Source organism: Pseudophryne corroboree, chromosome 3, assembly GCF_028390025.1.
Source record: "Pseudophryne corroboree isolate aPseCor3 chromosome 3, aPseCor3.hap2, whole genome shotgun sequence".
In the NCBI taxonomy this organism is placed as follows: Eukaryota; Metazoa; Chordata; class Amphibia; order Anura; family Myobatrachidae; genus Pseudophryne; species Pseudophryne corroboree.
The window spans coordinates 579,085,527-579,102,868 of record NC_086446.1 but is presented as its reverse complement, the minus strand read 5'-3'; the positions used below and the strand labels follow the sequence as shown (position 1 = coordinate 579,102,868).

Sequence of the window (17,342 nt, the reverse complement as noted above, 5' to 3'; positions counted from 1 at the left end):
GAGCGCTATATATATACAGGGATAACCTTATATAAGTGTTTTTCCCCTTATAGCTGCTGTATAGTTAATACTGCGCCTAATTAGTGCCCCCCTCTCTTTTTTTAACCCTTTCTGTAGTGTAGTGACTGCAGGGGAGAGACAGGGAGCTTCCCTCCAACGGAGCTGTGAGGGAAAATGGCGCCAGTGTGCTGAGGAGATAGGCTCCGCCCCTTTTTCGCGGACTTTTCTCCTGCTTTTTTATGGATTCTGGCAGGGGTTAAATGCATCCATATAGCCCAGGAGCTATATGTGATGCATTTTTTTTGCCATCCAAGGTGTTTTTATTGCGTCTCAGGGCGCCCCCCCCCAGCGCCCTGCACCCTCAGTGACCGAAGTGTGAAGTGTGCTGAGAGCAATGGCGCACAGCTGCAGTGCTGTGCGCTACCTTGTTGAAGACAGGACGTCTTCTGCCGCCGATTTTCCGGACCTCTTCTGCCTTCTGGCTCTGTAAGGGGGCCGGCGGCGCGGCTCTGGGACCCATCCAAGCTGGGCCTGTGATCGTCCCTCTGGAGCTAATGTCCAGTAGCCTAAGAAGCCCAATCCACTCTGCACGCAGGTGAGTTCGCTTCTTCTCCCCTTAGTCCCTCGATGCAGTGAGCCTGTTGCCAGCAGGTCTCACTGAAAATAAAAAACCTAATCTAAAACTTTCACTAAGAAGCTCAGGAGAGCCCCTAGTGTGCACCCTTCTCGTTCGGGCACAGAGATCTAACTGAGGCTTGGAGGAGGGTCATAGGGGGAGGAGCCAGTGCACACCAGATAGTCCTAAAGCTTTCTTTAGATGTGCCCAGTCTCCTGCGGAGCCGCTATTCCCCATGGTCCTTACGGAGTCCCCAGCATCCACTTAGGACGTTAGAGAAAAATAAAAATTGTAAGTGGCAGTACGCAATAGCCTTTATAGGGGGAAATACAACAAGAGGTTCCATAACAATCCAGCAGAGGTCCCAAATGAAGCATCCTTTGGGACGGAGAAAGGCTGGACTTGTGAAAACGGATAAGCCATCCGTGAGACTACAGACCCTCCAGAGATAGTTGTAGATGTCCCTGGAGAGTGGGTGATCACAAGAAGGTCGTACAAATACGGAAGGATATGGATTCCCTGGCACCGAAGGTCAGACTCCATCACTGACATGACTTTTGTGGCAATATATAAGTAGGCATTTTTAGATATCCAGGGATGCCATTAAGTACCCTGGCTGAAAGGTCTGTATGTTCGGTCAGAGAGATTCCATCCTGAACTTTGAGGAATATATTGAGCAACTTCAAGTTGAGGATGGTCCGGAAACAACAGTCTGGATTCTACACCAGAAACAAGTTGGTGTAAAAGCCTGTTCATCTCTCTCAAGGGTGAAGTGGGACGATAATGCCAGCGGCCAGAATAGACCCGACGGACTGCCTTAAGGCGCCTGCCATACTGAGGTAGACAGGAGGTCCTGTCAAAAAGTACTGGAGGTCATTCTTTGAACACTGAGTACCATTTGGACACTATTCTTCTTACCCAGAATCTAAAAATGTTTTCATCTAGGACTCAGCAAAGAACAGGAAGTCCCAGGCAAGGGAACACTCCATCATGCCACTAACTTATCAGCTGGTATGGGCGTCTGACAACAGCTAGACCAGGTCAGTCTGCTTCTGGACTTAAGACCTTTTGTAGAGAGACTTTGGGATCTAGAGGAAACTTGACATCTCAACTTTCCATGAGGGGGTTGAAAAAACACCTGGACAACCACACACAGAGCTCCAAGGAGGTTGTGTGAATGATGAGAGCACTGGACATAGACGTGACCACAAAAAAAGTAATTAGTGGACCTCAAGTGGTTCTGAAACTCTGCTAAAGTTATATTCTATGTAGAGAACTACAAATAAATTAGTGCTTTCCATGGTGAGGGTGTGGCCATGGCAGCGATAGTGTAGGAAGCAGACCACTGAAGCTACCGTGGAAGTCATCCTGTTTGCCCATTCTGTTTTGGTGTCACCTATCCCACCCGGCAGTGCAACTTCCCTATCCCCCACTGATCTCCCATGTGTATACAGCGGTGGTGGCCTTGCACGCATGGGCCCCAGTGAGCGTCTCTCTCTGCCCTGGTCTAAGTCATCTACAGCTGGCTTGGCCTGGTGACACGCAGAACTGAGCTGCTGCAACCTCTGTAGTGGCTACTAATTTGAGTCTCGGCCGGCAGGGTTAGCAGTAATAAAGTGGCCATCTGTGATGGCATGAGAGCACAGTACATACTGTAACGTGTAGCAACATTGTGGAGGCTCTGCAGGTGCCATCTTGACTTCAATGAGTGAGCTGCATTCCTATACTACCATACTCTGTGGGGTAAATTTACTAAGATGGGAGTTCTATTAAAGATGGGATGTTGCCCATAGCAATCAATCAGAATCTACTTTTTTTAGCACATTCTAGAAGATAATACCTGGAATCTGATTGGTTGCTATGAGCAACATCCCATCTTAAATAGAACTCCCATCTTAGTAAATTTACCCCTGTGTCTTGTAAACCATGCACTGTTTTATGAGCTCTACATAAGTTTGGTCAAACAGTGTGCTGCAGTTGCTACTATATTAGTAATTTACATCTCTAATACTCACCCCTACTTGTTAGTGGGAGCCTGTACATTATAATTTTCACCATAAAATTGGGAAAACATGGAAATGATGCTGCACCAGCTAAACTACAAAAATTTGCTCATCCATCTGCTCCACCTATACCTTCTGGAGGAGCTACCTTGGACTCCTCTTCACCACTGCCTGAAACTCCTGAAGTTACTTTAAAACAGGTACTGGAGGCTGTTACTGCTAGTGAGAAGAGGCTATCTGATAAAATGGAAAAAGGTGCAACTGGTGCAATCTCTACTACGACAGAACCTTAAAATGGTCCGAGAGGGGTGAGGTTGAAAATAAGATTTTAAACCTACCGGTAAATCTTTTTCTCCTAGTCCGTAGAGGATGCTGGGGACTCCGTAAGGGCTATGGGGTATAGACGGGCTCTGCAGGAGACATGGGCACTATAAAGAACTTTAGATGGGTGTGCACTGGCTCCTCCCTCTATGCCCCTCCTCCAGACCTCAGTTAGAGAACTGTGCCCAGAGGAGACAGACAGTACGAGGAAAGGATTTTTGTTAATCTAAGGGCAAGATTCATACCAGCCCACACCATCCACACCGTATAACATGGAATATACGCCACCAGTTAACAGTATGAACAAAACAGCATCAGCCAAAGACTGATCTCAACTGTAACATAACCCTTATGTAAGCAATAACTATATACAAGCCTTGCAGAAAAATGTCCGCACTGGGACGGGCGCCCAGCATCCTCTACGGACTAGGAGAAAAAGATTTACCGGTAGGTTTAAAATCTTATTTTCTCTTACGTCCTAGAGGATGCTGGGGACTCCGTAAGGACCATGGGGATTATACCAAAGCTCCAGACTCTGCAGCACCGATTGAGCAAACATAAGGTCCTCATCAGCCAGGGCATCAAACTTGTAGAATTTTGCAAAAGTGTTTGAACCTGACCAAGTCGCCGCTCGGCAAAGCTGTAACGCCGAGACGCCTCGGGCAGCCGCCCAAGAAGAGCCCACCTTCCTAGTGGAATGGGCCTTTACCGAATTTGGTAACGTCAATCCAGCCGTAGAATGAGCTTGCTGAATCGTGTTACAGATCCAGCGAGCAATAGTCTGCTTAGAAGCAGGAGCGCCAACCTTGTTGGCTGCATACAGGACAAACAGTGCCTCTGTTTTCCTAACCCTAGCCGTCCTGGCTATATACATTTTTAAGGCCCTGACTACATCCAGGCACTTGGAATCCTCCAAGTCATTCGTAGCCACAGGTACCACAATAGGTTGGTTCATGTGAAACGATGAAACCACCTTAGGCAAAAATTGAGGACGAGTCCTTAATTCTGCTCTATCCACATGGAAAATCAGATAGGGGCTCTTGTGCGACAAAGCCGCCAATTCGGACACCCGCCTTGCAGATGCCAAGGCCAACAACAAGACCACCTGCCAAGTGAGAAATCTTAACTCAACCGTTTGAAGAGGTTCAAACCAGTGAGATTTTAGGAACTGTAACACCACGTTATGGTCCCATGGTGCCATGGAGGCACAAAAGGAGGCTGTATGTGCAGCACTCCCTTTACAAAAGTCTGGACTTCTGGGGAGAGAAGCCAATTCCTTCTGAAAGAAAATTGATAGGGCCGAAATCTGTACCCTAATGGAGCCTAATTTTAGGCCCATATCCACTCCTGTCTGTAGAAAGTGGAGAAAACAGCCCAGATGGAAATCTTCCGTAGGAGCATTCTTGGATTCACACCAAGATACATACTTTCTCCAGATACGGTGATAATGTTTCGCCGTCACTTCCTTCCTAGCCTTTATCAGAGTAGGGATGACTTCTTCCGGAATTCCTTTCCCAGCTAGGATCCGGTGTTCAACCGCCATGCCGTCAAACGTAACCGCGGTTAAGTCTTGGAACACGCAGGGCCCCTGTTGCAACAGGTCCTCTCTGAGAGGAAGAGGCCACGGATCTTCTGTGAGCATTTCCTGAAGATCTGAATACCAGGCCCTTCAAGGCCAATCCGGAACAATGAGTATTGTCTGTACTCTTTTTCGTCTTATGATTCTCAATATCTTTGAGATGAGTGGAAGAGGAGGGAAACACCCGAGTGAAACACCCATGGTGTCACCAGGGCGTCCACTGCTACTGCCTGAGGGTCCCTTGACCTGGCACAATACCTCCGAAGCTTCTTGTTAAGGCGTGAAGCCATCATGTCTATTTGAGGAAGTCCCCACTGACTTGATATCTCTGCAAAAACTTCTTGATGAAGTCCCCACTCTCCTGGATGGAGATCGTGTCTGCTGAGGAAGTCTGCTTCCCAGTTGTCCACTCCCGGAATGAAGACTGCTGCCAAAACGCTTATGTGATTTTCCGCCCAGCGCAGAATCTTGGTGGCTTCCGCCATTGCCACTCTGCTCCTTGTTCCCGCCTTAGCGGTTTACATGAGCCACGGCTGTGACGTTGTCTGATTGAATCAGAACCGGTAGGTCGCGAAGAAGATTCTCCGCTTGACGTAGGCCATTGTATATGGCCCTCAATTCCAGTACGTTGATGTGTAGACAAGCCTCCTGACTTGACCATATCCCCTGAAAGTTTCTTCCTTGTGTGACTGCTCCCCAACCTCGGAGGCTCGCGTCCGTGGTCACCAGAACCCAGTCTTGAATGCCGAACCTGCGACCCTCTAGAAGATGAGCACTCTGCAGCCACCATAGGAGAGACACCCTGGCCCTGGGGGACAGGCTTATTTTCTGATGAATTTGGAGATGGGACCTGGACCACTTGTCCAGAAAGTCCCACTGAAAAGTCCTCGCATGAAACCTGCTGAAGGGGATGGCCTCGTAGGTCGCCACCATTTTCCCCAGTACTCGAGTGCATTGACGGACCGACACTCTTTTTGGTTTTAACAGGTCTCTGACCATGTTCTGGAGTTCCTGGGCTTTTTCCGTTGGGAGAAAAACCCTCTTTTGTTCTGTGTCCAGAATCATGCCTAAGAACGATAGTCGAGTTGTTGGAACCAACTGTGACTTTGGTAGATTTAGAATCCAGCCATGTTGCTGCAGCACTCCCAGGGAGAGCGCCACGCTTTTCAGCAACTGATCTATCGATCTCGCTTTTATCAGGAGGTCGTCCAAGTACGGAATAATTGTGACTCCCTGCCGGCGCAGGAGCACCATCATTTCCGCCATTACCGTGGTGAAAATCCTCGGGCCGTGGAAAGCCCAAACGGCAAAGTCTGAAACTGGTAATGACAGTCCTGTACAGCGAATCTCAGGTACGCCTGATGAGGGGGATATATGGGGACATGAAGGTATGCATCCTTTATGTCCAGTGACACCATAAAATCCCCCCCTTCCAGGCTGGAGATTACAGCCCGGAGCGATTCCATCTTGAATTTGAACTTTTTCAAGTACAGGCTTAGGATTTTAAATTTAGAATGGGTCTGACCGAGCCATCCGGTTTCGGGACCACAAATAGGGTTGAATAGTACCCTTTTTCCTGTTGAACCCGGGGAACTTCGACAACCACTTGTTGTTGACACAATTTTTGAATTGCTGCTAAAATTATCTCCCTTTCTGGGGAAAAAGCTGGTAAAGCCGATTTGAAAAACCGGCGAGGAGGCACGTCTTCGAATTCCAGCTTGTAACCTTGGGATACAATTTCCATCGCCCAAGGATCCACGTCTGAATGAACCCAGACGTGGCTGAAGAGTCGAAGACGTGCCTCCACCGGCGCAGACTCCCTCAGTGGAGCCCCAGCGTCATGCGGTGGATTTAGTAGAAGCCGGGGAGGACTTCTGCTCCTGGGAACTAGCCGTAGCCGGCAGTTTTTTCCCTCTACCCTTACCTCTGGCGAGGAAGGAAGAGCCCCGACCTCTTCTGGACTTATGCGACCGAAAGGACTGCATCTGATATTGCGTCGTTTTCTTTTGCTGTGGGGAAACACAAGGTAAAAAGGTAGATTTACCCGTGGTAGCTGTGTAAACCAGGTCCGCGAGACCTTCCCCAAATATATCCTCACCTTTGTAAGGTAAAATTTCCATATGCTTCTTTAAATCGGCATCACCCGTCCATTGGCGGGTCCACAAGGCTCGCCTAGCAGAAATCGTCATAGCGTTGGCTCTTGAACCTAGTAGCCCAACGTTTCTCTGAGCGTCTCTCATATATAAGACTGCATGTTTAATATGGCCTAAGGTCAATAAAAAGGTATCCCTATCTAGGGTATCAATGTCAGCTGACAAGGTATCTTTCCAAGCTGCTACCGCTCTACAAACCCAAGCCGATGCTATTGCCGGTCTGAGCAAAGCACCCGTATGTGTATAAATTGATTTTAAGGTAGTTTCCTGTCTGCGATTCGCAGGATCCTTGAGGACTGCTGTCTCTGGAGACGGCAGCTCCACCTTTTTTGACAAGCACGTTAACGCCTTGTCCACTCTGGGCGAGGATTTCCACTCTAACCTGTCCCATGCAGGGAAAGGATACACCATAAGAATTCTTTTGGGAATCTGCAGTTTGTCTGGAGTTTCCCAAGCTTTTTCAAATAACTCGTTCAGCTCATGAGATGGGGGAAAGGTTACCTCAGGTTTCTTTTCCTTAAACAGGTTTACCCTCGTGTCAGGGACAGAGGGGTCATCTGTGATATGTAAAACATCCTTTATTGCAATAATCATGTAATGAATACTTTTGGCCACCCTTGGGTGTAACCTCGCATCATCGTCGTCGACACTGGAGTCAGAATCCGTGTCGGTATCAGTGTCTGCTACTTGGGACAGGGGACGTTTCTGAGACTCTGAAGGGCCCTGTGACACAGTCAAAGCCATGGATTGACTCCCTGTTCTATCCCTGGACTCTGCTTTGTCCAATCTCTTATGTAATAAAGACACGTTTGCATTTAAAACATTCCACATGTCCAACCAATCTGGTGTCGGCGTTGCCGACGGCGACACCACAATCATTTGCTCCACCTCCGATGAGCCTTCCGCTTCAGACATGCCGACACACACGTGCTGACGCCCCCACACACTCAGGGATATATTTATATGGAGACAATTCCCCACTAAGGCCCTTTGGCGAGACAGAGAGAGAGTATACCAGCACACACCAGCGCCACCTGACACTGGAAACAGAATTCCCAGTTAAACAGCGCTTTTATACCAATATATGTATATACACTCACTGTGCCAATCTAATCCCCCCCCCCCTCTTTTTTGCCCTCTGTCACCGTGTTCAGCAGGGGAGAGTCTGGGGAGCCAGCTTCTCTGCAGTGTGCTATGGAGAAAATAGCGCTGGTTAGTGCTGGAGGATCAAGCCCCGCCCCCTCAACGGCAGGCTTCGGTCCCACTCAAATTCACAATCCTGGCGGGGGATTATCTTATATACTGCCTCCCCAGTATATTTATATACTTTAGCCAGTCCCAAGAGGTTTAATATTGCTGCCCAGGGCGCCCCCCCCTGCGCCCTTCAGTGCCCACTGTGTGTGCTGTGTGTGGGAGCAATGGCGCGCAGCGTCACCGCTGCGCGTTACCTCAGAGAAGATCTGAAGTCTTCAGCCGCCTTTGAAGTCTTCTTTCTTCTGATACTCACCCGGCTTCTATCTTCCGGCTCAGTGAGGGGAACGGCGGCGCGGCTCCGGGACGAACGGCGAGGGTGAGACCTGCGTTCCAACCCTCTGGAGCTAATGGTGTCCAGTAGCCTAAGAAGCAGAGCCTATTACTTAAGTAGGTCTGCTTCTCTCCCCTCAGTCCCACGATGCAGGGAGTCTGTTGCCAGCAGTACTCCCTGAAAATAAAAAACCTAACAAAATTCTTTGCAGAGAAACTCAGGAGAGCTCCCCTGTAATGCACCCAGTCTCCTCTGGGCACAGGATCTAACTGAGGTCTGGAGGAGGGGCATAGAGGGAGGAGCCAGTGCACACCCATTCTAAAGTTCTTTATAGTGCCCAAATCTCCTGCGGAGCCCGTCTATACCCCATGGTCCTTACGGAGTCCCCAGCATCTTCTAGGACGTAAGAGAAATTTGCATTTCCTTGTTGGAAGATTCCCATGCTCCCTTAAAGATGCAAGAAAAGGCCAGTACTCACCAGCAGATGTGGGGAGAGATGTGTGCTGAGCGAACCGTGGAGGGCGCTCATTTCACCCTGCGGGTGAAGTGAGCGACCTGCTAGATTGGCCTGCATGCAGGCCAATCTAGCACCAGCGATAGCGATGCGCGGGGCTGCGCATCGCTATCGCTGTGAGGGGTACACACGGAGTGATCGCTGCTTAAAATCTAAGCAATCTTATGGTTGGGACTCCTTTATTCTTCACTTTGCCATTGAAAGGGCTCATCGTATCCCTACAAGACCCCTGCCACCAGGGAAGCCTCCATTTGCCTTTATAAGTTTACACTATCAAGTGGTTCACATGGTGTAAACAGCAATGTATACGGTTTCAAATAAAACTGTAAATGCTGCATATGCTGCAGTGCAGAATAACTAAAATCAAACTATAATCTTGGTATTAATCAGATTACAAATACAACAGGCATGAAACTAAATAGGTCAGTTGGTTAAGTTAAGTAATAAGCTAAAAAAAACCATTCAGAAATAAGTATAGGAAGAGCTCCCAACTACCCGCACCAACAGGTGGGGTAGGGAGAAGGCTATAACCTGACACACTGCTGTGTGAGGCATAGGGGAGGCAGGAGAAACGTCTCAGTACAAATTAGAAAAATGGCCACCTAACCGCTCTGTGAAGGAGGAGAGGGGAGCTTTTGGTGGGTAGCCTGGGACAGGGTATGCTACATGGTGGGTGAGGAAACAGTAGGGCAAATGCCCACCCCTTCCACCCGGCAGACCCCAGGAACTTGCTGTTATCATCAATACCACCCCTATTACAATAAATGTCCCTGGTGGTCTAGTGGTGGTGCAGAGAGAACTGGGATCCCACTGTCAGCACGGTCAGTGGCCTACCCCGGCTGTGGACAGCCACTATCATTTGGCTTGGGAGCCACATAACAGCCTCACGTAGTTCTAGCTGCGGCTGGGCACCCATTGCATGTTCAGGAACCGGCCTGCGACACTGACCCAGGGATCAGCGGGAGCAGTCAGCAGTAGTGCCTGTGATGCTGCATCGTTGACCACTCAATCAATTTTGTTTTTATAAGAGTCATAAAAACAGGCTGCCGTTATGCCCAGCTTCTTGGACACTGAAAAAAGTGACCGCAGTAGGCAGGGGGTGGGGTACAGGGGAGGAGGAACCTGTGCTGTCTTCAAAGTAGTTAACTGGTGCCAAGACTCCTCCCTCTTCACAATACCCATAGTTCCATTGTCCCCATGGAAGGAGAAATACAGAATCAGATAACTGAAACAATAGTATGGTTACGGCAGCTTTTATGTGATCACAGTATGTGCTGGGGCAGAGCTTCACTCCCAGGCAAGCTTAATGAAATCACCATACATAATTATCCCATGCTTCATATGCAGATTCACATATGCAGGCAAATAGATATAAGCAATTATACACTGTAGTAAACACAAAATCATCAGCTGTATCACCGAGGAAGTGGTTTGTGCAATTAACTGTCCGGCCAGGTTAAGAGGAGGATACTCCATATGGATCTCACAAAGCAGTGCACACAAACATATTAAAATTGAGGAAAGAAGAACAATGCAAACAGCAGAAGTATAACATTAAGTTACACAACAAAAACACAATAGAGCAGTAACTATGTATTTATGATACAGAATATAAAAAATATTATGTAGGCAATAATAGCTAAACAAATGCAATAAAACTATGTGCTGCATCCCATTAATGCAACATCCTGCATGTGGCAAAGCTCTAGCAACATGCAAGGGAAGGAATTTTTTTCCTTTTATACTGTAATACAGAACATTATTTTTTCCCCTCTTCTGACAGGCAAGATAGCTTACATAGATGCACAACTTCCCGATCAGTACCATGCATTTATAATAAAGTAAAAAAAAAAAAAAAGCAAAATAATATTTTCCCATGTGGAATAAAACCAAAACAAAAAAGAGCACCACCCCCTGGCAGGATTCTGGGTTTGATTCATACACTTTTATGGGTGTTTTGGGATGTAGTACAGTATACAAATGGCAAACACTAGTTTGGCAAAACTTTCCCCCCAAGTTGTTTTTTTTGTTTAATTTTTTTTAATAAACATTGCCAATTTTTTTTTTCTTTCATTCCCACAATAAGGAAATACACTACTGACCATAAACTGAAAAGCCTGAAAATGTTAGTTATCCATTCGGCCTGAAAAATATAGTCTCTTTATGAAAAAGGGAAACATACTGGATTTTTACTCTGAACACGTCTCAATTTGATGTTAAAGCTTCATTTAATTTCTCGTTCTCCTGATGCCTGGGTCGGGGGATTGGCAAAATACATCTTATAAATCCTCGATTATCTGAATCTGACCCAAAAATGATAACAGTGAGTCAGGGACTTTTAACATGCTGTATTTTGCTGATTCCCCAATGATCACTGATCATTGGAGTCCACCGTTTGGATCAGCTTCTGCAGAACGGACAATCGGGTTGTAGATGTATGGCCCACATAATACACACTTGAAAGTTCATGTGGAATCGAGCAGTATGTGGAAATCAGACAACTGCAACATCAATTTATAGCTGCAGCAACAGGTGAAAAGATAAAGTGGTTCCAAACAAACGATTTATATCAGGCCTGTTGTTTCAGGTTTGCGCTAAACAATGCAATTTATTTTCATGTTAATATATTGTCGTATTATAACACCCAAACCTCAGGTTCATTTACAGTGCAGATCATGTAGTTATTCACTATATTATCAGGCAGACTAAAATAATTTTCAGTTCACAGGGGATTCATTTACATTATTATTTGAACTTATGCTTGACCTCTAGATTGCAGTGGGGACATCTGAGAAGTCACAGAATAGGTACGCGATTACAGCGACACCTTCATGTGTGACCCTCCCAAGCCACTGATAAACTAAATGATTGGAGAAGAGAAGAATCTTGCCCATACTGAGATATACACACACATATATATTTTTTATATTATATCTATCTCTATGGGGTATATTCATTAAGAGTTGGAAACTACCTTGTCGGAAAGACGGCAGTTTCCGACCTATTCAATACAGGCAAATTTTTTCTGTCGGAAAGCAGGTGGATCGGCGGAATACCAGCCAATCCGCCTGCTGCTGTCGGAAACGGGGCCAAATCCGACAGGTTTTGGCCCCCTTTCCGACCAACTCAACCCGAATTGAACACAAGTCGGATTGATGTGAGGAGACGGGGAGCGGGACCTTGACAGCTGTCCCCCGGCCAGGCACCTCTCTCCCTGCAGTGCCTCCCCCGCAGACATCACCCCTCTTGCCAGCTCAGGCCGCCAATCTCCGCTCCCCACCACACTGTTCCCCCCGCCGCTGCTGTCAGCGCACGCGGCAGCCGCTGGCAGCAGTGGCAGGACAAGCCACAGGGAACGGCCAAATCAGACAGTCGGATTTGGACACTCTTTATATAGGGGTTATCGGGTCCATTCCGACAACTGCATGTCGGAATGGACCAGACTCTTATTGAATATACCCCTATATCTATAACTATATCTATCTCTACACACACAATACTGCATGCTTGCCAAAGAAGCACATTTTACTGTAGGAGGAGAAAGCTGCAGCAACACTTACACACACCTCCGTTTAGACTCGCCTCTACAAATACGCGAATAGTCTTCACACACAATTCAAAGTTCTCTGGTGTGACATGTGCAGCGTCCCGGACAATGAAGGACAGAGACTCCACACTCTTCATGAGAGATTTTGTATCATGTGATCCAAAGTCCAGACCGATCGTTAAACTGTATTGGTTTATTGGAGTGTTTGCCACTGGCTTGCTCATTACTGCAGCTACTTTAGAAGAGTCTACATCTTCCTTTCCAACCTGTGCAAAAAACAAACCCAAAATGGTTATGTGAATTGTCAATATAGTATTTTCTATACAAAGCAAACAAACAGTGATACTAAACATCCCTTCTTTGTGCCATATAAAGTAGTTCTAGTGTGCGGCTTTCCCTGCCTTCTTATGCGTCACTTGAAAATCCTCCTGTATCCTATTGAAATCCTATTGCGTATTGGTTAGCTTGCTGCCTTAAAATGCTGAGAACTTGGGTTCAGTTCTCACCATGGCGTCTTCTGTGTTGAGTTTGTAAGTCCTGCCAATGATTGCATTACTCCAAATTGTAAAGTGCAACAGACTATGCTGTTGCTATATAAGCAACTGTTAATAAATTCTATAAAGCTCTGCAGATTATGGGGTCTATTCAATTCATGTCAGAATGCCCGACGGGTCGACAAAACTGACGATTTTGCCGTTTTTAGGGTGAATTTCGATTCGCCCTATTCAATGAAAGGGACGTTTTTCCGACATATCGAAAAACAGGTGGATCGGCAAATTTGCCAACCGATACACCTGTTTTGTAGAATTTGCGGACATTTTCGAAGGGTTTTGGCCCGTTTTTGACAATGCTGATTCGACTTTAAAAAAAAAGTTGGATTGGCATTGTCGAAAACGGGCAAAAACCTGTCAGAAATGCCCGCAAATTGAATAGTTAACTGTCGGATCCTCTCCTATGTGCGCTATAGAAATAACTTAATAAGCAGAGTCCCCCACTTAATCAAGAAAGGAAAGCCTGGGCTGGTCAGCTAAGGGTGTAACATGTGGGACCAGGGCATGGTCACTCACAAGCTCTGCCTGCAAATCACCTGGAACTAAGTAGATACTGTATAAAGTACCCTAATTTCACATCATACAGTAACTGTGACAAAAATAGGTGCCTTAAGTCTCATGAGAAGAATGTGGGAGATTTGTCTGTTGTATGGGAAAAATAAAATGTAAATCCACTCACCACAAGCCAGCCGCTGTTTACCATATCCACATCTGTGACTGATCGGTGCATCTTAGATTGCTTGCTGTGCTCTGTATATACCTCAGAATCGGAGGTGTAGCCACGATCTAGACTCACATCAGAGGAGTGATATGAAGAGATCTCACTGTCTGACTGTGCACCTAGCAATTGAGATACATGTAACACAATGAAATATCACATATACAAACATCTAGACTGAATTTTATACACACCCTCTCTACAGACAGTAATTCCATGGCTATTCAAAACATATGGGGCAGCATTTATGAAAACTGGTGCATAATAAAAGTGTTGCTCATAGCAGCCATTTTATAAAAATTATTATTACAGCACCATTAGAAATACAAAGTAATAGAACAGATTCTTGAGGCTGCCCAGGAAGGTGGAGGACAACAGAAAGCCATGGAGGGCAGCATTGGTCATCTTTGGCTTCCATTTGGGTTGCCCTGATCCAATACAGTCTTAGGTACAAGAACTTTGATAAACAATGAATACACACTGTATGAAAGATAAATGAAGCAAAAAATCCATTTGGCACAAATGTTGGAATTTTGAATAAATGTTAACTTGGCTTTTTCTGAACATAGTGCACATATAGCTACATGAAATCCCTTAGATAAATCTCCAGCTCGTTGTAAATAGAGCCATTCTCGTCCAGAGGAAGTTGGATGTCTAGATTAAGAAATTTCTAGACAAAGTAATGCAAACGAGAGGCTGCTCTAAAGCAGCATGACATTTACATGGATTATCATTAGCACTAAACTGAGTAAAAGAAAATAGGAATTCCATTTTATGTAAAATGCACTTCGAAATAGGGCATTTTATATTTTCACAGCTGTAAACATGGAAGCAATTTATAGTACGGCCCAAAAGAGGCAATATTTATATTGGATTTTGTTAGTTTATGTCCACATATTACAAGGACTATTGCATCCACTACAGTATCAGGAGTCAAGGATACATTTTTAAAGTTGGGCCATAGTAGCATCGATATAACAGATAATGCACATTTGCATTAATCTGTAGATAGACATAACTAGAAGACGACAGAACTACAGGATAAGCTGCAGTGGTTCAGACAAACAAAGATCTGCATGCAAAAATCAAATATAATAAGAGGTCTTAATAGTGTTATGTGACAGCTGAGGGAGGTATGACTATTTTTAAATTTAGGAGAGCTCTTTAGTGAAGACCCATAAGAAAAGCAGTGTAATAGGTTCGATTATTAGGAAACCTGACACAAGATGACAACTAAGGAATAAATGAGAAGATATCAAGAGCTGGTATAAAGGCAGAGTTGCCAAAAATGAGATGGTGAAAATGGGACGAGCGCAGAAGCCTTATTGGATCTATTCTGTACGGATAAAGAAAGGGTTACAAATGGAGGATTGCAAGATTGTGGTGACAGGTAAGGAGTGGCCACAGTAGATAAGTTCGTGAAGGAAGTTGCTGGGATCTGTGTTCATGGGGACCCACACCTCGGGCCTGTGTGCTCTCTTCCCAACGTGCATAGAAGGCAAATCAGGAAATTATCTTATCCAAGCCTAACACACGTGAAAACTCATATTTAAACTCTTCCCAAATGCACTGAATTGTGTTTACAAATCGTAAATAATTCACATTAGCAATTTGTATTTTTATACCCGCTGGGTAAGGCCACAAATGTGTTATCAGATGTGTTATCAGATCGTTGGATTTTTTTCTTCCTGTAAATTGGTTGTGTACTACCAACCAACTAATTACAGGCATGGGATCTATTGCCCATACTGCCTGAAATTAAGTATTCTAGATAAGTGGATTTCCCTTCATTTAGAGGAAAATGTCACTGGATACTTAGCAACTAAGTGACTCAAGATGTCTGCCTCACCCTCTGCAATATAGTAAAGTGCTGCGAGTCTTATTAGAAGACAGGCAATATTATGAGGGAAAGATATGAAAACCTTATAAAACGACATGGGGGGTCATTCCGAGTAGATCGCTCGCTAGCTAGTTTTAGCAGCCGTGCAAACGCTATGCCACCGCCCACTGGGGAGTGTATTTTAGCTTAGCGATCACTTCAGCCTATTCGTGTCTGGATTTGACATCATACACCCGCCCAGCGAACGCCCAGCCACGCCTGCGTTTTTAGAAACATTCCCTGAAAACGGTCAGTTGACACCCAGTAACGCCCCCTTCCTGTCAATCTTCTTGCGGCCGCCAGTGAGAAGGAAAACTTTGCTAGAACCTGAGCACAACCACAAAGAGCTTTGTACCCGTACGTCGCGCCTGCGCATTGCGGGGCATACGCATGCGCAGAAATGCAGTTTTTTCACCTGATCGCTGCGACAATTGGCAGCAAGCGATCAACTCAGAATGACCCCCATAAAACTCATGTTTATGCCACAACACTGCCATTGGAAGCAGGAATGATTTGCCTTCATCTTACTGGCTCTATGAACTGTCTGTATAAGCAATGCCACACCTGTACGCATTACACCGTCATTATATTATGAAATGTAATGTTTTGATATTTACATTAAGTAACTAAACATGTGGGAAAACATTATACAAAACAGAAACATGGCTTGCTTTGCTGGCTTTAACCAATAACTTAGATCTCTACCTAGAAAGATGTACAATCTCTGTAGAAATAGCTAGATGCATGGCATATTGTTGTTGGAAACAGATGTTACAGAGCTGGGATAAATAAATATCTAATGACATGCTAGTTACCTTTAGTCCCATCAGCATCTGTGATATTAAAGCCCAGCATGTACATTTCAGGCTGTAAACAAGTATAACAGATGCACCCTTTTAATCTTATTAATGGACTTAAGCAGCATATTTGTTTTCTTCATCTGGCCTTCACTTAATTCAGAGGCGGCATAAAACAGCTGCTTATCTCTTACGGCATTGAATTTCATTAGTGCACATCCTCCACGTACCGGCATCATTATCGCTTCTGGTTGTCACCTGCAGGGCAGGCGGAGGTTTCACTCCTGCTCCAATGCACTCCAGCAAGCAGAACAGCGTGTACCAGTCATTTCTAGAATGGATATTGGCAGCATTGGTTTTCAGCAATTCATGAAGGCCAAAAGCAACCTGGCGGCTCACTCTAGACAGCACACTAGGCTTCATCATCAGGAGAATACGGAGTGAAAGGAGAACCTGAGGAAAGGACACTCAGAATTGGCAAATAATGTGGCACTCATCGTCAAAACCAATTAATACATATTACCCAATATTGATTTAGCCATTTTTTTGTCTTCACTTCTGCACACGAAGTGTTAAATGAAAAAATAAAATGTTCTGCTTTTTTTGCTGAAATAGGTATTGACATATATCACTGCTGCAGTTTGTTTACTGCAATAAATTATTAGGATTACTTTAGATCAGATAAACCCTTATGTGCCGTTGTCAGCTTCTTCCTGTTTTATTGTCTGATTTCTGTTCCAGTCTCTAATTTCATGTATTGTTTTAACATATTACTGAGATTAAAGGCAACGTGTGGTCCTTGAAAGGTTAGAGGGTCTCACACGAGGAAACGGAAGAGCACCAGTCTGCCTATCACTGATTTAGATGTATATATGCAAAACATTGTTTTCCCTTGACGGAATTAACAGGGTAGACAGAACTAGTAAATTTTGTTTCTGTTAAAAGGTCAATTTTGAGCACAGGAGTTACAGTTTAAGTACACAAGAACAATCCACTTCCTTGAATACTTTTTTTTTTCGCCTGTGCACTGGCACCATTTTTAATCCCACCCTCTGCTGCCAAAGTCTGTATCAAAGCATTGAAAAGCAAATCTTCAAGACGTCAATACTTCTGTTTATCAATACAGATGTCCATTTACA

The 17,342-nt window shown here is 45.2% G+C and overlaps 1 protein-coding gene across 8 annotated transcripts in view; it reads right to left on the bottom strand.

Annotated features, from left to right (window-relative positions):
• GBF1 (golgi brefeldin A resistant guanine nucleotide exchange factor 1) overlaps positions 1-17,342 on the bottom strand; it is a 530,929-nt gene that overhangs the window by 61,624 nt on the left and 451,963 nt on the right. For 4 of the 8 annotated variants that reach the window (XM_063961386.1, XM_063961388.1, XM_063961390.1 and 1 more), the window contains 3 exons: positions 16,434-16,656; positions 13,489-13,649; positions 12,272-12,524 (listed from right to left, as the gene is read on the bottom strand). In XM_063961386.1, coding sequence (XP_063817456.1) covers positions 12,272-12,524; positions 13,489-13,649; positions 16,434-16,656 — 637 coding nt within the window. The remainder of the gene's footprint in view (positions 1-12,271; positions 12,525-13,488; positions 13,650-16,433; positions 16,657-17,342) is intronic. The other 4 variants (XM_063961387.1, XM_063961389.1, XM_063961393.1 and 1 more) reach the window with 1 other exon arrangement.